The 22839-nt window shown below is 47.4% G+C and overlaps 1 protein-coding gene across 4 annotated transcripts; it reads right to left on the bottom strand.

Moving 5' to 3' along the window:
• Nucleotides 1-7733: 7733 nt before the first annotated feature.
• LOC128406409 (sestrin-1-like) lies at nucleotides 7734-22456 on the bottom strand. Of its 4 annotated transcripts, XM_053373781.1 has the most exons (10): nucleotides 21865-22455; nucleotides 17905-17979; nucleotides 17270-17476; nucleotides 16132-16314; nucleotides 15371-15595; nucleotides 14912-15017; nucleotides 14161-14279; nucleotides 13461-13651; nucleotides 12095-12239; nucleotides 7734-9400 (listed from the first exon to the last, which is right to left on the bottom strand). In XM_053373781.1, the coding sequence occupies exons 2-10, from the start codon at nucleotides 17932-17934 to the stop codon at nucleotides 9311-9313; spliced, it is 1296 nt and encodes a 431-aa protein (XP_053229756.1). In that variant the 5' UTR covers nucleotides 17935-17979; nucleotides 21865-22455; the 3' UTR covers nucleotides 7734-9310. The 4 variants fall into 4 exon arrangements, with proteins under 4 accessions (XP_053229756.1, XP_053229755.1, XP_053229757.1 ...); XM_053373780.1 differs by lacking the exon at nucleotides 17905-17979 and having other exon boundaries at nucleotides 21865-22453; XM_053373782.1 differs by lacking the exons at nucleotides 16132-16314; nucleotides 17905-17979 and having other exon boundaries at nucleotides 21865-22456.
• Nucleotides 22457-22839: the final 383 nt, after the last annotated feature.

The following is a 22839-nucleotide window of genomic DNA, read 5'->3' as shown; positions in this document are numbered from 1 at the left end:
AACTCAGGGGAAGATTACGACAAAGTTGAGAGCTGAGAGTGAAGTGATGTGAGCTAGAAGCAAAGCTGCAAGCTGGGGACCAAGAGAAACAGAGCAATGTGTGATTTCTGTTTGAATCCAAGGCAGTAGCAAGACCACCCTTTTGGGTATCAATGCTGTGAAGCTCTCCATTGCAGGCTCAGGTTGCAAAGATGTGCAGCAGCATAGTGTTGGTTGCTGGTGGTCCTGCGCATATGGGCACACACACTGTGTGTGTGTGTGTGTGTGTGTGTGTGTGTGTGTGTAAGAGCCTGCCGCACCAGCCCATACCCTCGCCACCAATGCTGCCAGAGCGAATCCACCCCCATAAAAGCAAAGCAGGGCTATGCTGAGCTGATTGCCTGCCTGCCTGCTCAGGGGGAAGCCCAGCCAGCTGGCACAACCCTTTATGGACAACCCCCCCCCATCCAATGCAGTGGTGCCCATGGAGAGGAGCACTGGGCCATGCTGCACTGGAGGTGCCTGTGTAGGGACTCCTGGTTCGTGCTCCCCCCACCCCCGCCCCACTATGCCCCTGTATTTGTGTAAACAAACCATATATTAGAAAGACAACATAGTCCCCACTGCATCTGATTCCAAAAGAAAACAGGAATGCTGGGTAAGCTTCTGGAACCCCTGAAATCTTGCACCACTTGGAGATTGGGGGTGGCATGCAGCACTAGATTCCATGAATTTTTCCAAAGAAGTGGCTTTTACATCATATCATATCTCAAATATAATGTAGGAATTTAGCAAGGAAACTACCAGGGAAGTGGAATTAACTGCCTTGTGAACGCAGCCAAAGTTCAAAATGGGACCTTGGCAGACTAAAACTGAGTAGACACAGGTTTCATTCCCACTCGCTAACAAAGGTGTCTGGGTGACCTTGGGCAGGTCAATCTCTCTTAGCCCAACTCAGGGGTTCCCAAAGTGGGTGGTGGGATTAGCTGGGGGAGGGATGTGTGCTATGAGGCAAGGGGGTAGCAGGAAAAGCTAATATCACTGGATTAAGTTCATCAGTTTTGTTGACTTAATTAAACTAAACAGTTTTAATTAGATTTTTAATAAACAAACAATTGTTACGGTTCTGAATTTTATTGCGTTATTAACTTCCTTACTGGGTTGTGCAATATGCTATTCTGAATAATGCTTCTTATGAGGTATGGTATGGGGCATTGGGGGTGAGTTTATGGAACCAAAGGGGGGTGAGACTGAAAAGGTTTGGGAACTAGTCTAATTTATCTTACAGGGTTGCTGTGAAGGTTTTGTGGGATAAATCAGCCTCATACATATAACCAACATGCTGAAGTCTAATTAATGCATGAAGGGGTTAAGACCATAGAGTAAGCTGTCCTACCAGGTTTAAGGAGGTCATTCTCCCCACCTTGGGAGGAATGGAAACCAAACTCTTCAATCCCCCACATTCCATCATGTGACCCCTGCCAGCAGGGCTTATTTTCAGCATGAACCCACCAGAACTCAGTTCTGGCACCTCTCAGGTGGGTGCCATTGCCATTCTAAGAGAACAAGGGAGGTGTTCATGGTAAGTTCTGGCACCTCTTTTTTATATTTAAAAAAATAGCACAGTCTACCAGGTGCTTGGATTCTCCAAGCTTAGACTGCATGGTGTAAACAATCCATCTTTGTGTTATTATACAAATGATTTAAAAACATTTACCATTTTTGGAACCTAAGTTATGCTGCCTGTCTTGCTGCTGTATGGAAAAGCACATGAATCTGACCATTGAAAAGTTTGTAAGTAAGCCATTTTTAACTTACCAAACATGTGGTCTCTTTCTATGCTAAAGGAGGTGGGGAAATTTAGAAGTAACCTAGAAGGGGTTACTTTAAAGGTCTAACAGGCTATATTTCCACATTTTACTTTGCTGCATGTTTTGTGATATTATATCTCTACTATGGCTCTCTCGCTGAAGAGGACTTGGACCAAAAAAAGTACTTAGGCATCCAGAGAATGCCTTTTTATTTTATCTTATGTTTTTCCTTTACCCAACCCAATCAACCAACAATTTTTGGGTTTTTTAGGGACATCCTGCCCCCCATTCATGAAATACTTCTTGTCTTTCTATGGACATCTCAGTGGCAATTATAATAAGAGGCTGCAGGCCAAGTTTGATCATTGGTCTGATGCAGAAGTGTTGTTCTTTTTTAAAAAAAAAACATTTCTGACAGCAGAAGCAGAAGCAGAATCAATATTTGGCATTCAGTGGAAATCACGGAGATGCTGGATGCTGAATCAACATTTTTGAAGCAAAATATACACCACCCACACACCTCTTCCTTCCTGCTTTAAGGAAATCATTTTGCTTTCAGGCCCTCTTTTTGTTAAAGATTTACCAAAACCTTCCCATTGAGTGGCTTTATCTCCAGCCTAGCTATGTAACAAACTCACATTAATACTCAACAGTGTTATTTTCTGCCCCTTAGAAAATAGGGAACTGCTGCATGAAACATTCAGGCCTTCTCCATTAGGAGCTTTTAGTCATCATCACAGACAAATCCAAAGTAGTTGAAGGAAGCAATCATGACCCTGTGGGAAAGGGCAGATTATCACTCCCAGGAATTTAGGAGATGCAGCTTGGGTTGTTCTCAGCCTCAGGGCAGGTGGTTGGCTTAAGAAACTTCCAAGAATAGCACTTTTATTTTGTCACCAACCTTGCTTTGGTTGTTAGTGGGGAGATCTGTCAACATAATTATAGGGGGCAGGGATGAAGAGAACATTGGTAGCCCAAACTTTGCCTACCTACAAAGCCTTTTCCTAACAGGAGGGAGAGAAGTCAGCTGGTTCAGCTAAGCAGACTGATGCTTATCCTTCAGCATGGTACTGAATACTTTGGAAACCCCTGCCCATTGAAACTTCACTGTTCTGTTTTTGGCAGCTGCTAAATATGGTTTTGGATGTGGGTGGCGCTGTGGTCTAAACCACTGAGCCTAGGGCTTGCTGATCAGAAGGTCAGCGGTTCGAAACAGGGTGAGCTCCCGTTGCTCGGTCCCTGCTCCTGCAGTTCGAAAGCACATCAAGTGCAAGTAGATAAATAGGTACCACTCCAGCGGGAAGGTAAACGGTGTTTCCATGCGCTGCTCTGCTTCGCCAGAAGTGGCTTAGTCATGCTGGCCGCATGACCCGGAAAAACTGTCTGTGGACAAATATCAGCTCCCTCGGCCAGTAAAGTAAGATGAGCACCGCAACCCTAGAGTCGTTCGCAACTGGAATTAACTGTCAGGGGTCCTTTTTTAAAAAATGGTTTTGGTTAAGTAAGCACACCCAAATTTGGCATATATATGTCTATTTTAGAACTGATTTATGCCTGGAAAAAAAGCTTCTTCCCATGCCAGTTTACCCATCTTCCAAGGACTTCTGGAAAGACCCTATCCCAAGAACATCCTTTTGGTAGTGGTAGGCTATCCCAGCATTAGAATGACCTTCACAAAGAGCCATACATTGGGATTAGAAGCACTGGCCCAGGTGAAGATCCTTCTGTTTTCCTAGGCATTTTAGATAGTGGATGATTTTTGAATTGAGTTCCATTCTGTTTTGCCTTGATGTATTTCATTTCTATGCTCACTTATGATACACAGGTTAATTTCATTCATATATATTACCCTAGAATCCTTTTGATAAAGGAGGGCCTAGAAAAATTTGTATGAATAAAAATGTTACAGGAAAATGTATTCTTCCTTTTTTATTTGTAATAAGCTAGCAAATGGTCTACCATGTGGAACAGACACAGAGATGGAATGCCATGGGAGGCAGGTCTTCTCTATCCCCAACATGGATTATAATCTCCAGATTCCCTGTCTTCATTTAGAGAGAGAGGGAGAGAGAGAGGGGAAGAAGGAGGAAGAGGAGAGAATGGGCACATTCATACCATACATTGAAAACTTGATGGTACTACTTTAAACAGCCATGGCCTCTGCCAGAGAAGCCTGGGAGCTCTAGTTTGTTAAGGGTGCCAATAGTTGTTTGGAAACCCCCTAGTCCTCACACAGAGTTACAGTTCCCAGAGTTCCCTGGGAAGAGGCATTGATTTGTTAAACTGCTCTGTTAATTGTAGCTCCCTGAGGGGCCTTGGTGGTCTCCTACCAACACTCAGCATCTTAATGAACTACAATTCCCAGAACACTTGGGGGAGGATCCATGGTTGTTTAAAGTGGAAATGTAGTGCTTCCACTGTACGCTGCCCAGCTGTGAGTGCTGAAGACCACTCCCTGCAAGGCCCTTTCCCACCTGGCCTAGGGGGTGGGGACCAGATTCACTCTGCTCTGCTTCAAAGACTCCTGGGACTCCTGGGAGACCAGAGGGACATTGCCCTGCTGCAAGTGCTGAAGAGCTCAACTCTGGGGTTGGGGCAAATGTCAAAAATACTTCATGTTTTTAAATGTTTTAAAATAGTTTCAAATTTTGGGTTTCTTGTTTTGTTTTGGTCCTGGATGGGGCAAAAACTGTGCCCCTGAAGGACCAGGTGCGCAGCCTGGGAGTCATTCTGGACTCACAGCTATCTATGGAGGCACAGGTCAATTCTGTGTCCAGGGCAGCTGTCTACCAGCTCCAACTGGTACACAGGCTGAGACCCAACCTGCCCAGAGAGTGTCTCGCCAGAGTGGTGCATGCTCTGGTTATCTCCCGCTTGGACTACTGCAATGCGCTCTATGTGGGGCTACCTTTGAAGGTGACCTGGAACTAATCCAGAATGCGGCAGCTAGACTGGTGACTGGGAGTAGCCACCGAGACAATATAACACCAGTCCTGAAAGACCTACATTGGCTCCCAGTTCGTTTCCGAGCACAATTCAAAGTGTTGGTGCTGACCTTTAAAGCCCTAAATGGCCTCAGCCCAGTATACCAGAAGGAACGTCTCCACCCCCATCGTTACCTCTGAGGGCCTCCTGGTGGTTCCCTCACTGGAAGAAGTGAGGTTACAAGGAGCCAGGCAGAGGGCCTTCTTGGCAGTGGTGCCTGCCCTGTGGAACGCCCTCCCGTCAGATGTCAAGGAAATAAACAACTATCTGCCTTTCAGAGGACATCTGAAGGCAACCCTGAAGGAAACAATTTTCTATTTGCTGTAAGCTGCCTAGAGTGGCTGGGGAAACCCAGCTAGATGGGCAGGGTATAAATATTGTTTTCCAAATGTTGCCTAACACCTGCACAACTTGAGACATGAGGGAAGGAAATGGACAAGGGCCATTCTTTTGAATTTTTTGGAGAGTAACTAGCCAATATGTCAGTATTTTACTTCCCACCAAGAAGAATCCTTGCAGATGCCCATGAATTACATCCCAAAATGCTGAAGCCTTCTTCTGGAAAAGGGGACACGCTGCATTACCTGGCAGGAATCTACCACCACCATTCAGGAGTCAACAATCAAGCCTTCTCCTAGTGATGCACCCCTACTTCTACATTGTTTCTTGAGTAGACATTAAAAATGGCCAAAGATAAGGGTGAACTGGCCAAGGGACAAAAAGCATTTATTACGAGGAAGAACAAAAACATTTTACTCAAAGTTCTTCCGTGGCTGTCAGCCCCAGTTAATAAGCTAATTTCCCACCCAGGTATTGACGAGGCTGAGACCCACTCAACTTTCAAGAGTGGCAGTATCACATAAACTCTTCTCTCTCCTCTTTTTAAAATTAATCTTGCATTTCCAGAACGGAGTCCCAACACTGCAAATGGATTCCAGGGCAAAGTTTTGCCAACACTTTTTGCAAATAAAACACCACACCAACCGTAGAGGGAGGAGCAACAAAGCTGTCTTTGCCAGGCTTTCAGCATGCAACATACTGCAGTTTAAGACACCCCTCCATAAAAAAGGTAAAATACTTGGGGGTGAATATGACTGCTAAAAATGCAAATTTATTTAAAGATAATTATGAGAAATGCTGGTCAGAAGTGAAGAAGGATTTAGAGATTTGGTCGAATTTGAAGCTTTCCTTGCTGGGTCGGATTGCTGTTATTAAGATGAATGTATTGCCGAGAATGTTGTTTTTGTTTCAATCATTACAAATCATTGACAAGATGGATTGTTTCAAGAGGTGGCAAAGAGATATCTCTAGATTTGTCTGGCAGGGCAAAAAGCCCAGAATAAAATTTAAGATACTTACTGATACTAAAGACAGAGGGGGGTTTGCCCTGCCGGACTTAAAACTTTATTATGAATCAGCAGCTTTTTGCTGGTTGAAGGAATGGCTACTTCTTGAGAACACTGACATCTTAGATCTTGAAGGTTATGATAATGTATTTGGGTGGCATGCATATCTGTGGTATGGCAAGGTTAAAGCGCATAAAGCATTCAAAAACCATATTGTCAGGAAAGCACTATTTAATGTCTGGACAAGATATAAAGATTTTTTGGAGAACAAAACCCCAAGGTGGTTATCACCTATGGAAGCGAAAGCTATGAAAAAACTTAATATGGAGGCAAAATGGCCAAAGTATTGTGAAATTTTGGAACAGGAAGGTGACAAGCTGAAATTGCAGAGTTATGAGAAGCTCAAAGGGAAGGTGCGAGACTGGTTACATTATTTTCAAATAAGAGAGGTTTATAATCAAGATTAAAAAATTGGTTTCCAGGTGGAAAAATCAAAGTTGGAAACAGAATTGTTGGAACCCAATGCTAAGATATTGTCAAGAATGTATAATTTGCTGTTGAAATGGAGTACTGAGGAAGAAACGGTAAAATCTGCTATGATTAAATGGGCACAAGATATTGGTCATAATATTTTGTTTGCCGACTGGGAGCAGTTGTGGACCACTGGGATTAAATTTACGGCATGTAATGCCTTGAGAGAATATTATGAAAATGATGTATAGGTGGTACATGACCCCAGTCAAGCTTGCAAAAATATACCATTTGCCCAATAATAAATGTTGGAAATGTAAGGAGATTGAAGGTACATTCTTTCACCTTTGGTGGACGTGCACGAGGATTAAGGCTTTCTGGGAGATGATTTATAATGAAATGAAAAAGGTATTTAAGTATACTTTCGTGAAGAAACCAGAGGCCTTTCTCCTGGGCATAGTCGGCCAATTGGTGCCAAAGAAGGATAGAACTTTTTTTATGTACACTACAGCAGCAGCAAGAATACTCATTGCAAAGTATTGGAAGACACAAGAATTACCCACCTTGGAAGAATGGCAGATGCAAGTAATCGACTATATGGAAATGGCTGAGATGACTGGCAGAATCCGAGACCAGGGAGAAGAGTTGGTGGAAGAAGATTGGAGGAAATTTAAAACTTATTTACAGAAGTATTGTAAAATGTATGAATGCTGATGACATTGAATTAAAATGAAGGGGTTCTAGTAATAAGAGATAAAAATTTGAAATTTGGGAGGTAAAATAAATAAGGATAAAGTAGTAGGATACGAATTTGCTGAACTAATTGTTAAAAAGGGATATAAAAAAGGGAGGCGTGAGGAAGTCAGGAAAATAAGTTAATTGAAGATGAATAATTGGAAAAGAGTGATTTGTGTTTTTCTTATTCTACTTTTTGAGTGTTGATTGTCTTCTTTTTATTTTTTTGTTTTCTTGTTAAATGTTTGTATTTTATGTATCGTGAAAGTTTGTATTGTTGTGTTTTATATTTTCTTTGTGTTTTTATTGTTCTACTTTTCTATTGTTAAACTGAATAAAATATTACTTAAAAAAAAAATAAGACACCCCTCCATCACTCCCCCAAAGAAAGACAAGAAAAACTCAGTGCAGTGTCGAACAAGTATATTTATAGCAAAAATAGGCTTTTACTCTCTTTCCCACATGGTGTTCTGTCCCCCCCCCACAAAAAAATCATTTACACAGTAAACAGGTCAGCTGCCGCTGTGTGCACTGAGCCAGCTCCTGACCTCCCTGATGTCTTCAGCTCTTAATGGTCCCTTCCCACCAGCATCTCTCCACCACAAACTCCCCACCATCCTGCCTTGCACAAAGTGAGAGTCTCCCAAAAGGTGCAGGATGTGCACAGTGCTCCACATATATAACAAGCATGCACAACTGCCCAAATGAAGGGTGACCGTAGCGCCTTGTGCCAGTAAGGAGAGTGGGCTTGCTGTGTTTCCAGAGTGGCATTTGCCAGCATTATACCGGGACCCCAGCCCTCCTGGCTCGGTGGTGGGGAAATCTTAGCAAGAGCATTTATAGATTACAGGGAGACCCACCCAGAACCAGCTCCCAGCATCAGACTGTGCTCCTTGGGAGGGGGTAAAAAACAAGGGGATACGTATTGGAGGAAACCCACCTTGGGCAATGAGTGAAAGTGTTCAGGAGTGCAAGGTGGGAATCTGTGGAATCTCTGTAGCTTTGCTACAACCAAAGCCAAAAGGTGCTGGGGAGTCACAGCCCTCTTTCTAGGCAGCCATGAAATCAGACATCAGGAAGGGGAAGCAATTGGAACAGCTGGGGTGGCCAGGAGGCAGGCTGCAAAACTGGTATAACTTTGGGAATATAAAAAAGAGCAGAAGTGGAGGCCAGGAAATGACCATTGAGGGCAACTCTAGAAAGAGTAATGGAGTGGAATTCTCTCACTGGGAGGAGCACTGCAGGCCCACCTGGTGCTTTCCCACCATCATTAGACTCCAACTCCCATCAGCTCTTGTAAATATGGCCAGCAGTCAGAGGAATGATGGGAGTTGTAGTACAGCAAACATTCAGAGGGCATGCCAGGTTAAAGAAGGCTGCTGCAGACCTCCTCCCCACTGGACCAGTAGGAAGCAAGAAAGTCCTTCCCTCAAAGTCCAGGGACTTATCTTTTCCACAAGTTTGGCTTAAAGCCACTGACCACCCCAACTGACAGAACATCCAAGACCCAAAGTGGGCTAAGACATTGGCACAATTATGAGCAGCAGGAATGGCACAAGGCAAGGAAAGGGTCCTCTAATACTGTAAAGGACGCCAGAAACTCAGTAAGAGCTGCTACAACTGGACCAACAATGAATTGCAATGACGACCCCACCCATCCCCATTAAAAACATCTAGCCACCATGTGGCTTTCCACACCCTTTGCAGCACACACCTGCCTGCAAAAGGGTTGTGTGGACAGAAATGGCTCCAAAAGCTGTTGGATAGAAAACACCCTTGCACGCAGCCAGCCATCTGACCCAGTACTTTCTCCCAGATCCTCAGAGCTCAGCAATTGCACAAGACAACAGAGGACCGCTGGGAGGAAAGGCGCATCTTTCTCTTCACATCTTAAGAGGGGAAGGGAAAGCTATCAAGTAACTGAAGTCGCTGAAATGGCATGGTGCATGAGCCAGAGTCCAGGGGGTGCTCGCCTGCAGCCCTCTAGGAGACCATGTACTGAGTGATGGCTCGAAGGGCGTAGAGCAACTCTGCCTGCAGCCGGGCTTCCAGGATGAGAAGGTTCATGTGGACCTAAAAAGGAGCAGAAGAAAAAGGGATGGTTAGAGGAGAAAGAAGCCTGACTGGACCACAGGGCAAGGGTTAAGTACATGTGAGCTTGTTGGAGCAGGCCAGTGGCCAATAAGATGCCCGTGGGAATCACACAAACAGAACATTAGCTCAACAGTTCTCTTCCATTTTTCATGCATCCTGAATCTTCAAAAATTCATCTCCATTGGAGTTCATTCACAAGTTATAGTGTTTTAAGAAACTCATTGGAGCACCAAACTACCAATGGTGGCTACTGTCTCCCTCTACAGTTGGAGGCCGTATGCCTCTGAATTCCAGTTGCTGAGAACTGCTGCTAGAGACAGTGCTTTCACCATCTGCTTGCGGGCTTCCCATTAAGGCATCTGGTAGCCACCGTGCTAGACGAGGGAGGCTTTGGGAGAGATCCAGGTGGGTTCTCAAGTTCACCCAGCCCACCTCTAGAACATCTCTCCTGCACCATTAACTGTGATTGGACAGAAACATATGAAACTGTCCAGTACAGAGTTATTCGAGTGCTGGTCCATCTAGCCTAGCATTCTCAAGAGCAGCAGCACTGGCAGCAGCAGACTCCCAAGACCTCAAGCAGAGCAGTTTCCCCAGACTTGCTGCTCAACCTTCTGCAGTAGATGTAGATTGAACCTGGGACCTTCTGCATGTACATAATACTCTCTATCCACCAAGCTCTCTAAGCTATTGGACCTGCCATAAGTTCAGTGGTTGAGCACATCAACTTTTAATTAAGTGTGGTAAATCAAGATCAGCACAGCCTATTAAATTAATCAAACCATTGTTTGTAATCCCTCCCTCCTGTGTTGGGACACATTAAATTGCCCACTTAGGAAGGGGTGGGTTGGGGGAGAGAAGAGAGGAGAGAAACCCAACCTCCTTCTCTCCAGTGCCCTCAATCCTGCAGTCTTGATATAAAAGTTTTTTTAAAAAACAAACCAAAAAACCTCTCTAACAACCTGGCATTTGGTACAGAAAATGATTCATGGACATCCAATTCCCCCAGGGTCTTAAAAATACACAGGGCCAGCCAACTTCTTTGAAAAGGCAGCAGCAGCAGCAGAGATTAATGTCTTTGCCAAGCAAGGTGGTTAGATCCTCAGGTTGCAAAGCAGGTGGCTGATTTTGCAGGGCAAAAAAAAAAAGAACACAGCCGGCAGTAGAACACACAGAACTATGGGCACATAAGCAAAGCTCACTCAATTAAAAAGCAGGGCAGGGTCTGCATGTTGGTGGGGACCAAAAAGTGCATGTAACACTCCTTGTCCAAATCTCTGTCAAGGCCAGCACTGTGCTGGAATCTCTCCTCCAGTTTCTCAAAAGTTTTCTAGCTCTGTCCTTTTGCCTCATAAAGATGTCTTTAGCAGACTGTGCCTGTTGGGTTATGAGCTTGCTTATTCATTGCAAGAGGGGTATATTGCGCATGTTTTATTTTCCAGCAAATCATTCTGCAGCCTCTCTGGCTGCCCATGCCTCCTAATCTGAAAAAAAGCCCCAAAGGGCGAGTTCTTGTGGTGTCTCTCTGTGGGCTTTAATGGGCATGGGGGCATCGAGGGGTGCTGCAGAGTTCAAGCTTCTGGAGTGTGATGGTTTGTAGAATGAAAGAAGAGACGACCAACATACACACAGAGCCTTGGGCACCTTAGAAGTGAAGTACAGAAGACAAAGCCCCTGCCCCCTACAGATGAGAATTTCACCACACTTTCCTCTTCCTTTTAAAAATGTTCAAATGCAGTATCTTCTTTCCTCATCTTAATAACTGACAAGTATGTTGGAGTGGTGGGGCAAGGAGAGAAAACAAATATTTTAGGCAGAACAATTTCCCAGCTGCCATTCTAACAGGGGTTTTTTTTTGGTGGGGGAGCATTCTGGATTCACTGCAAGTGAAGAGGAATGCAAACATCAGCTGAGCGAGAACTGCCTGCACCACATTACCATGATGCTCCAAAAAGAGAGGGCATCTCACCCCCCCTCAACAATTCACCATTGGAGATGTGGTTTTGTTGCTGTTACTATTGCCTGTAAAATGGATACAGCCTGGGCATCACCAAGGAGCAGACTAATACCCCTTTGCCCCAGACACATACACATTCTCCACCAGTAATAAGGTGGCAAATTCAGAAGTGCCAGGATCCCTTCAGGATAGTCACAGACACACACAGACACACCCCACCCCCTTCTACGATTATACAATGATCTTACAATTATACAGTAAAAGCAATTAGAGATGCATTGTATCTCCATGTGTTGCCTCTCGGCTAGATCTGCTATTTTCTGTGCATGTACATAAGCAAATGATTTGGAGTGCTCCAGTATCTTCTTTTGAATTTAAGTGGTTTTTTCAGCACCTTGTTTTTTCAGTGTTATTAAATGCTCAGCTTTGGAGCATGGAGAACAACTTCTCCTTGGTGTTCTTCTGATGCTCCTCCTCCAGAGTGACCCTGGGAGACCGTCCTCAGTGGCTGAACTCACCTCCTTTCACTCCCAATGGGCTCCAGTCAGTACAAAGGGAGAGAAGACCTTTTCTCAGTGGCTCAAAAGCTCCCCTTTCATGTGACTGGGCAGCTTCAGGACCCTGAGGTAGAAACCGTAACGGGTCTTCAACCCCTGCAATCCCTGGACCACCACACCTCTGTCCTCCATCCACTCACAAATCCTGCTATCTCTAACCTTTTCGCTGTGCTTGAACTGCTTCCAAAAGTGCGTGAACGTCTCCTGATCCAACTTCTCTGGGGTGCAAGTCACAGTTTGTATGTAGAGCTTGAGTGTCCGTTCCAGGAGCTGGTTCACCTCTGAGTAGTCGTAATCATCATACCTGGAATGGAACAGCAGTTACACAGGAGCTGGCAACCAGAATAGTTTCTCTCACCCTAAACACATGTCAGTTTCAAGCCAGATTCCAAGATGCCCTGGGCGAACAGGAATTCTGCCTGCTTCCCCCTCAGCTGAAGCTTAGGAAACTAAAACAAAACATTTGCCGGAGCCCAGGAGAATGATCTGGTCCAAACCCTCCTGTCTCTGAAAGGGGTATTAGGCTCTCCAGTTCCTGAACATACAGCAGAAGCAGAAGCTCCAAACCCTTTCCTGCAGGGATCTTGCCCAGATCCATAGAATGCAGCATGCACCCTCCTCGGGTGCTTTCCCCTGCTTGGCATGTCTCCCTGATCAGCTACACTGCCTCTCCTGGGTGGGGGAGATTTTGAAAGGGTGTGTGGCAGGATACTGAAACCTCAGGGTTTTGCTTTGAGCTGGGACTGTGGCTCAGTGGTAGAGAACCTGCCTTGCATCCAGAACATCCCAAACTCACTTCCCTGGCATCTCCAAGTAAGGCTGCGAATTGCACTCCCTGTCTGATACTCTGGAGAGCTGTACCCAGTCAGAGTTGCCAACACTGAGTTACATTGGACCAACAGGTGTGACTCCGGTACAAGGCAAATTCCCCGGTGGTCGGAATGTAGCCTGCTTTATAGAAGGTAAGTATCACATCCATTGCTCAGACTGCTGTTGCCTCAGGCCTCATCCACTACGTCGGGCTGAAAAAAACCTCCCCAAGTCCTGCTTTAAATTGGTACAGCAGAGACTAGGCTGAGTGGGGAGAAATGGGATGATTCCTCATGTTGGGCTGTAGTGCCTCCATATATATCTAATTCAGAATATAAACAATAACGGTATATTATTAATCTCTATTATTGCTATTTTATTACCATGTGTGTGCATGTGTGTGTGTGTGATTTATTCATTTATTGTGAGAGGCTTTTTTGTGGAACCTCGTTCAGCTGCACTGTATGGTCCATGGTGGTAAATCCAGCAATGGAAAATTTATGTGGTGCCTCCCTTCCCCCAATGTCCTAAACAGGTGCTTATTTTGCTTAGTGGTTAATGCAGCCCTGCATTAAGCACAGTATGTGGCCTGGCTTGCTTTCTAAAGCCCCCCGTGCATCAGTTCCACACTGGTGAGGGACGGGCAGGGGGTGTTTTTGGACCAGAGCTTGGTCCCCCACAGAGCACAGGAGAGACGGGCGAAGGAAGTGGTTACCTGATGCCGAACATGGAGTGGACGTAGTTCCACACGCTGCGCTTGAACGTGGCTGGGTCACAGCCCTGCCGCTTTGCCAGCACACAGCTCTGGAGCTTTTGGACCTTTTGGAACTTGTCGTCTAGCAGAAACCCGATGTCAGTGTACAACCTGTTCACCAGTGAGAAGCCGTGGTCTGCCCAGGAGTAATCCTGCCAAAAAGAAAAGAGGAAAAAAGTTGGGTCGAGAGAAAGGACAGATAAGGAAAGGCAGAGGGAGGGTGCCACCAGCAGCCCCCAATGCAGGCTGGGGAGGACCAGCAAGCTTTCTGTGCCGATTCTGTCCCCCGCAACTGTGCAGGACATTTTCAGGGGGATCATCACCACTCAATCACAGCCACTTTAACGCAGCACCTTTGTAACATTTGTGAAATTTTTCTAGAAATATTCTGCAATTGCATTGTAGATTGATGCTATGTCTTGATATTCCACATATTTTGTGGTTTTTACTACTTGTGTTTATTTCGCCATGAAATTCATTGTTGCTGAATTAGGTGACTCAAAATGTGAAATTTATCATTGTCATTATTATTACCATTAGCAGCAGCAGTACGGAATGCAGAATTTTGAGTTTTTTGCATGGGTTTCAGCTGACATGTGCAACCTGCTTAGAGGTTGAAATATTAAAAGGTTGTGTAAATTAAAATGTAATAAGCATGTACCTGCACACAGAATATCTGTGGTTGGTTCTCATTAAGCTGAGCAAAATCCTGGTACCCAAAACTGGGGTCTTCAATGAAGCAAGAGATGTCTGTGGTGCCAGAAATTTCACCATTGCAAGCTGGAAGCCAGGTACATATAAGCAAAAGAAAAAAGAATAAGAAAGCTGTGTTGAAAGGAAAAGGAGAGGGGCCTTGGAGGAAAAACCAGTGTGTGTGTGTGTGTGTGTGTGTGTGTGTGTGTGTATGCATGGTAGTACTGCATTCACTCCCTGCATGCAGAAATGTCTCCACCCAGAATGTTCTCCTGCAGCCTTACCTAAATGGAGGTTGGTCCATGTGGGCAAACAGGCAGTGCCCCACCGAACTCAGTCTGTTTACAGCTGCCCCCGCCTGCCTGCCTGCCATCATGCTCACTACCAGTCATAGAGCCATACAATTGTAGAGTTGGAAGGGACCATGAGGGTCATCTAGTCCAACCCCCTGCAATTAAGAGCCTCTTGTTCTACAGACTGAGCTTTCCCAGCCCAGATGATGGTAGTGCCTGCCAGCTTCCTCGTCCTTGGTCTCAGCGTTGGCCTTGTCAAACACAGCAGGGAGAAGGAAGGGGTAGAAGCTAGAAGCAGCTGGCTCTCCATGCCATGGGCTCTGGTGCCATCTACTGTTGGCCGCCCTGCCTTCCACCCCACCAGTCCCAACGAGTGGCTGCCACCACTGGCATCCACCAGCGTCCAATACCCTTCTTAGGCATTACCTTCTTCCCTCTCAGGTGTTCTCATCTCCTCCCGTGCCTCATTCTCCACTTTCAGCTTGTGAATGCGCTCTTGTAGAGACTCCACCTCCGCACAGGAATCCATAGACTGCAGGCCGGGGGGGGGGGGGGAGAAAACACCAAAGAGTTTTGCTGGCTCCCAGTCCAAGAAGGGCTCCTCCCCACCCAACCACAGTCATGATGATCAGTCAGACCAGTGGTGCATCAAGTATTGTCTACACTGACTGGCAGCAGCTCTCCAGGGTTTCAGGCCGGGGATTTCTCTAGTCCTACCTAGAGATGCTGGGGATCGAACCTGCAACCTTCTGCATGCAAAGCAGATGCTCCACCACTGAGCCACAAATCCCATGTTTCAAGTACAGAATATTCCTGCCTTCTCACCATGCCCACTTCTCTGTATACCCCAACCTCCCTTCCCAGCCCCCGGAGCATCAAGTGCACCTTCTTGCGGTTGTTATGAAATACATCCTGGCTGCAGCCATTGTTGACTTCACAAAAGCACAGGCTCCCCGGCAGCGTAAGCTTCAGCAAGCCGTCTGGCGGGAAGTCTTGTTCACAGCCACATCCAAAGGCAAAACTGGCCAGTGCATGGTAGTGGGCAAGGAGCACAACAGCATGGACCAGTTCTGCCAGGGACCAGCTCTCCTCCCTGATCTGCAGCAGCTTCTGAAAGGGAAGCAACAGAAGGGGAAAATCACCTCTGAATGCAGCCAGTGGCCTCAGTTCCCAGGAACCCCACATTCTAGACACGGAAAACCTCTCACACAGCTGTCAGAATGCTTCATTTAATCCGTGCCCTTAAATTTAGTCCAGCTGCCTGTTTTAAGTTAGGCTTCACACCCGCTTGCCAGTATTTTCAGTTGTGGCTGCCATTTATCTTAACATTTTGACAGAATTGCTTCATTGTGTATTTTGTATTATGTGTGTTTATTGTGTGCAGTTGGTTTTAAAGTTGTAAACTTGCTTAAAAGCCAATTTAGGCAGCATACAGATTTAATAATGATGATCCTAGTAATATTATTAAAATAATAAAAGTATTGCAATGGAAAAGTTTGAGTCAAATGAATTATTATTATTAATGCATGTGCAGAAGCAGGTGTGAGCACAAAGGCTCCGCTGCATTTACAATGGGGATGAATGGAGACTCCCAACCGTATCACCATTCCCTGCTAGATTCCTTCTGCACAGCCCCATGGTGTTACCTCGAAGTGCTCCTTGCCAATGAGCCATGGCTGGTGTGCCAGGATCTTGTTAATCTCGCTGAGTCTTTGGAGTTTTGGGGGGATGTATTCTAAGCCTCTCAGCCACTGAGGGTCACCACCCACCCTCAGGAACTGCAGTGCATGTAGATTCACTAAGTATCGACAGCGGTGCCGGGCAGCTGCCTGCAAGAGATGCAACAGGCACATTAAATACACTCAGAATCATAGAAATGTAGTGCTGAAAGGGACCCTGAGGGTCATCTCATCCAACCCTCTGCAATGCAGGAATCTCAGCTCAAGCATCCAAGACAGATGAGCACCCAACCACTGCTCAAAAACCTCCAAAGGAGGAGAGGCTACAATCTCCCAAGGGAGTCTGTTCTGCTTGGCCCATGAGGACAGGCATCTTGAACAATGCGCTTAGCGCAATGTGCTTTTCATATAGAGGCTATTTTGGAGGCAATGCAGGAAGAAGGCAACTGGCATGTATGCCCAGGTGTGCAGCACCCTTAAGGCACTGCACAAGTGCTATAAAGGTCTGGGCAGCAGAGGATGGTCCATGAGGACAGGTGGGGCACTGCCTCCCTAACCTCAGCTTTCCTTCAACCAGACCCCATGTGTCTGCCTTTTTTACTAGTGCAGAGGGTGGCACTGGCTGCCAGCTTCCTCATCCTTATCCTCATAGGGAGGAAGACAGGTACAAAGCCTAGAATTAAGTTGGCCCTGCCTTTCATAGACCCTGTTGCTTTTGCCTCCTCCCTTAAACCCACACCAGACCCAACGGACAAGAGACAACACAGGGTTATGAGCAGCTCCAAACCAATAACAGCAAACTGGTGCATAAAATGGGGGAAGTGTGGGGTGAAAGGGCTGAGTGAGACCAACAGCTGTAGCAAACAAATGAAACACACACAGAGCGTTTGCATGGCAGCGGAACCAGCTTTGGTTACTCCAGAAGTTTTGGACTACAACACCTAATCTGGCTGGGGCTGATGCAGTCCAAACAGGTTGGAAAAGGCTGGTTTGTGCCAACAGGCAGGTGCTGAGCAAGCTCTGGCTGGAGCCTGGAGTGCGAGTGCACCTGGCCCTTTAAGCCAAAGGTGCCACGTTGAGGGCTGGCTCCCCCCCCCCCACTCACCATGATGGCGATGTAGTGGCGGCAGTAGAATGGCAGCGGCCCATCCATGTGCAGTAGGTAGTGTTGCATCCGGAGGAAACTGTCCAGATATTGCGGGTGATATCCCATCTGCTGGCTTATGGCTTCAAGGCACCCGCGGGTAGCCAGGGCTTTCACAAAGAGCAAGTGGGAAGTCCTCTCTTTGTCACCAGCACTCATCTTTGCTACCTGGGGGGGGGGGAGCGGGAGGGGAGGGAGGGGAAGGAGGAGAATGAGAAAGGTGCTTTGTGTCCCCCAGCTGCTCTTTTTGGGAACAGGAGAAGAGGGTGATAACAAGAAGAGGTTGACAGGTGCAGCGAGAAAGTGAAATTGCAAGCTCATGGAACGCAATGTGTCTCAAAGGCAGGAGTTGCTTTTATTACTGATTAAACTTGTAGGGGTGTTGGAAGCTGCCTCATACTGAGTCAGACCAGTGGTCCATGTCGCTCAGTATCTTCTGCAATGGGAACCTTCTGCAGCCCAGGGGCCGCGTTCCCTTCTGGGCAATCTCCCAAGGGCCACATGCCAGAGGTGGGTGAGGCCAGAAGCAAAAGTAAGAGGAGCAAAGACTGAAAATTTTACGTTTGTATGGTAGGCTAGATCCTACACACACTCACCAAATCCTCAATATCCTCTATATCCTCCATCCAGAAAACCAAGAAGCATTATGAGAGTTCAAGGGTACATTCCAGCTAGGCAAAAAACAAACAAAACAGTTTGGATTTGAAGCAAGATCAGTGAAGAGAGCAGCATGGGGAGAGTTCCAGGGGTCAGAACCAGGAGTGGAGGGTCACATCCAGACCCCTGGCCTAAGGTTTCCCACCCCTTCTCTACACTGACTGGGAACAATTTCCCAAGGTTTCAGACCAGAGCCTTTTGCAGTTCTCCTGGGAGAGACCCAGAATTGGACCTGGGACCTTCTGCAGGCAACAGAGATGCTCTACCACACAAAGATTCCCAGGTGCGTAACCATTGCAATGCACAAACCAGTACAAGAAGCATACAACCAGCGACAGACACAACAAATTATTAAAGAAAGCCGAGCATCACAATATCAAAAGATCAAGCAGCCCAACAGCAAGTCTAAGCAACAGTCATTCCCATTGGCCCGAGAAACCAACTGCATCTTAATCTGCTGCTTAATATGGTAGGGGGCAATGGGGTCTCGGTGGAAAGAGACTGTGTCCCCATCATCTGAGAAAAGAGAAAATGCCCTTCTCTGGGAAGCTGACTGGGTGTTAGAAGAAAAGTTAGAATTGGGCACTTTCTTTGTGGGTTCAGGGCTGCACACAGTTCTGGACTATAAATAAGTTCATGCCGGCAGCTGGACCAGAGCAAGGGTCCATCGCTTTGTGTCTCACAACAGCCAGCTAGATACCACTGGGAAACCCACAAGCAGGATGCAAGGGTGCTGACACAAAAAAAGTTTTATTTTGCCACCATGTAGAAGCAATACACCATTAAGTCTAATTGCACTAATTTCTGATATATCTGTTTTTGCTAGGGAAGAGTGAAGGTAGAGGAAAATGTATCACTGAATTCTTCCCTCCCAATCAGAAGACACTAGATTGAGCCCCCAAATCCTACAGATAATTTCACCAATCACTGCACAGGTCAGTTTACACCCTATTGAGGACTAGAAGCTCATTTCTCCCCACTTTTTTTTTAATGAAAGCCAAGGTTCCTCGGATACCTTCCTTGAACAAACTAATCAAAGCAGACATTTGTTATCAGTGATTCTGCCATGGAGGGCTCCTTCCTACAAGTCCTTGTATCTCAAAGTCCAGGTTCACATGCATTTTACCCTCCAGCCTACCCCCTGAAATCTTCAGCTGGTCTTTCCAAGCCAGAGGGGCTCCTGCCTCCCACTTAAATAATCATTCAGGGGAGGCTCAGGCTCAAATCTCACCCAGAGCCCCATAAACAGATTTTGAGCTAACCCAACAGATAGTGCAAAAACTGTATCAATTGCAGGTGCCTAAGAGCATCGCTTGCCTGTACAGCAATACAAACAACTCTCCCTCTCAGTCTGCAATGAGCTATGGATAACATTAAGGCAAGTCTTGTGCAGACCATTTAAGATCTGGGAAGTCTACCCACCCACCCACCCACCCACCCACCCAGGGCTTTGGGGCTCTTCTACCACTACTCCCTCACTCACCCATATGCATCGAGGCTGGAACTCATGGCAAATAGACAGAGCAGAGAAGGAGGACGGGACAGTGGAAAATCACTCAGTTTCACATATCCAGGCGGGGTACCCCACTCCTTCAGAGTCTAACAGGGCCTTAAAATAACATTCGTGAACTCTAAAATAAAATTAGAAAAAGCAACACCGGGAAGTGATGCGGCACTGGGGTCAGTGGAAGTGCCAAAGCCTGGCCTTCGAGCCTCAGGAACTTCAGGGACTCCACCTGGTCCGGACACACCAGAGTTCTGTGCAAGTTAGTCGCAGGGGTCTTGTGCCAGAGTCCAGTTCAGAGGGAGCTCACTGCAGCTCCTGCTTTATTTTTAACATGCTCTGAAAGGAGGGGTCTAGGCTCTCTCCCCCCCCATACACGCCTTCTCCATCTCCCTGATGAATAAGTAATCTAGTAAGCTATTGGTCCTGGAGATGCCCTCTCTTTCTGTATATACAACACACATATAAAGCACACCCTCTTCCCAAAGAGAACCCTGGGAACTGTCACTCACCCCTCAAAGAGTTGCAGCTCCCAGCACCTTAAACTACAGTTCCCAGCATTCCTTTTCCTTTTGGAGCGGAGGGAGGAATGTGTTTTAAATGTATAGTGTGGATGCAGGCTAGATGCATGCAAGTGTGATGGACCACCACCACTCTGCTTTGGGAACAGATGAAATTCTTTGAACCAAGGTGCAGATGAACGCCAACCGGTTCTTACAAATGCTTGTGCTACTCAGAGAAGAGTCCATTAAAATTAATGACCCTGACTAACTTAGGTTCATTCATTCTGATGTGCCTACCCTGAGAAAAACTTACAACCCAATGTGAAGGGAGGGGAAAAACACCCCAACACCATTTTACAGAATTGTTTCGAACAAGTGGCAGATTAACCATCAAGGAAACAACAACAACAACGAGAACAGAGAGAGAGCCTGATACGTGTTTTGGGGGAGCAGGGTGCACAGTTTACCAGGGTGCTTCTTCGCCCCCCCTATCTCCCCAAACACCCGACACGCAGAAGCCAGCCAACCTCCATCTTCAAGCGGGAGAATTATAAACAAGGGGGCGCACCCTGGGGAAGCGAGAGGTCTATACCTCCAAGCAAAGTGAAACACTACGAGAAGCACGGACAGCAGCAGCACCAAAATGGGGGAGTGTGCGGTGGTCTCTGCAGGGCGGTGCAGAAACCCTGAGTTCCCTTTTTAAAAAGGCTTTCCAAAACGCAACATCTCGGGGAAACCCCAAAGAACACGCCCCCTCTTGAAGCCTTAGCAGCAGCTGGACCAGTGACGGCCCACTCTCCCGTCCCGGTAGCGGCCCCATTGTCTCCCTGCCGGCGCGCCCCCCAATCCATCTATGCACCCACCCACCCACCCCCGCCGCAGCGAGCGGGCCGCAGCGCCCCCTAGCAGCACCACCGACGAAACGCAAGAGGAAAAAGAGAAAAACAACTTTGATTGGCAGCGCGGGGAGGCGGAGGAGGAGAAAGAAGAAGAAGCGGCGGCAGCAGCATCCCGCATCCCTGCCTCTGCCGCCCGGACTAGGACAAAGAGAGCGGCGGAGGCCGAACGCGCACAGGCAGCGCTCCAGGGACGCACCGGACAAACAGCCGCTCCGGATGGATGTGAAGAGGCGGAGGGAGAAGCAGGGCGGCAAGCACCATGCCTCTCCCCCCGCACGCCCGTTTCCTGAGGGGTCCTAATCCTGAGAGTCAGCGGAGAGCCTTCTACGCCCCACGCCCGCCCCCGGCTCTCCTGCCCTTAGGAGGTTCAGCTACGCCAAGAAAGCAAAGCAAGTGGGGGAAGGGCACTCTGGGGGCGCGACGTTCAGGGACCCTCCCCCCAATTAAAGAGAAAAAGTCCACCGCAGGGTTTTTGTGGGGGGAAGGTGGGGGACACAACACGCACGTTCCGGCTGCAACTTCAACGGCTCGCATGCTTTTGAGAAGCGGGGATCCGTAGCATTCACCCGCTGTCAGGAGTGGACTGGAGGAGGGGGCGTGTGCACCCCATCCGACCGGCGCGATTGACTCGCCAGCAAACGCCGGCGGGGCTTGGAACTCTTTGCTTACTCTAGAAATTGCACCCTCCTCTGACCCGGCTGCCACAAGAATCCCTTTTAAACGAACCCCTTCGGACGCGGCGCCAGCGCCCCAAACCGGCCACCTCGGGGGAGGTTGTTCTACGGACGTGGTGGAATTTGCAAGCGCGGAGGGTCTGTGGAATGAGTTTGTTGGTCGTGCCGCTGCTGCAGCATTTAAGCTGTGCAAGCGGGAAGTGAGCCCGAAGTGAGCGTGATTTTAAATGAGGGGACTTCTACGCCCCTTTCCCTCGGGGGTCTCCTTAAGCCCTGCAAAGACAGTCACTGCCAGCATCTCAGAGGATCTCCCGCTTACCTGCAGCCTATGGCACTGTTTTCCGCGGGGATGTTCCGTGCTAGGGGGGCAGAGTATCATTTTCACCGGCCTGCCGGGTTTTCCTCCCTCACTGCATGGATACGGCCACTACCGGACTCTGAGCCGCGGCCAACCGGCGAAGCTTACAAGCCCGGACAGCCTAGCTGGAGTTAAGAGGAGAAGGGGCGTGGTCCACCTCCCAACGCTGTCCAAACACTGCAGAGGGGCGGAGCCGAATAAGGACTCCTGGCCTATCCCGGACGGCGGGGCGGGGCATGGGGAGCCTTGCGGCAGGAGGCTTGCGTAACCACGTGGGTCCGAATGGAAAGTTACCTGCCCGTCAAGCGCCTAGTCCCCGCCTATTTAGGTGAAAGGGGCGGGGCCAAGGTTCCAGCGTGGTATTCCTTGACAGCTCTTAAAGGAGTCGCGCCTTATTTTTGCATGTGTGTTTTTGTGCATGTGTGTATGTTACTCTGTGTGCGTGCGTGCGTGTGTGCGCGCGCGCGCGCGCGCTTGTATGTGTATGTGCATGTGGCTAGCTTCCTCCTATACCTGTTGGTTTACTCGGAGAACCCACTGAAGTCTTCAGAAGCTTGTAACCTGCAAAGAATAGCAAGAACACTTGTATTAATAAAATAAAATTTAAAAACCAATACAATTTTGGTTATTCGGTCCACTCTTTGTTTTTCCGTTTATAGCTCCAATGTATATTACTGCAATAGTTTGCCGTATACATACCGTAAATTTCTCATTCGATATAAATACTCTGTATATGGAGCTCAGTCACTTTCTTCTCCTCCCCCCACCCCCCGCTACAACCCCAAAATCCTGAGCCCTGCAGAATGACAGAAACATAGAAATGTAGAGGTGAAAGAGACTCCACGGGTCAACTAGCCAAACTCCCTGCAATGCAGAAGTTGCAACTAAATAATTCCACACAGATGCCCCCACAACCTCTGCTAAAAAACCTCCTAG

Source organism: Podarcis raffonei, chromosome Z (genome assembly GCF_027172205.1).
Source record: "Podarcis raffonei isolate rPodRaf1 chromosome Z, rPodRaf1.pri, whole genome shotgun sequence".
NCBI classification, from domain to species: domain Eukaryota; kingdom Metazoa; phylum Chordata; class Lepidosauria; order Squamata; family Lacertidae; genus Podarcis; species Podarcis raffonei.
Note: the sequence above shows the minus strand (reverse complement) of the source record. Positions and strands in the feature narration are given on the sequence as shown.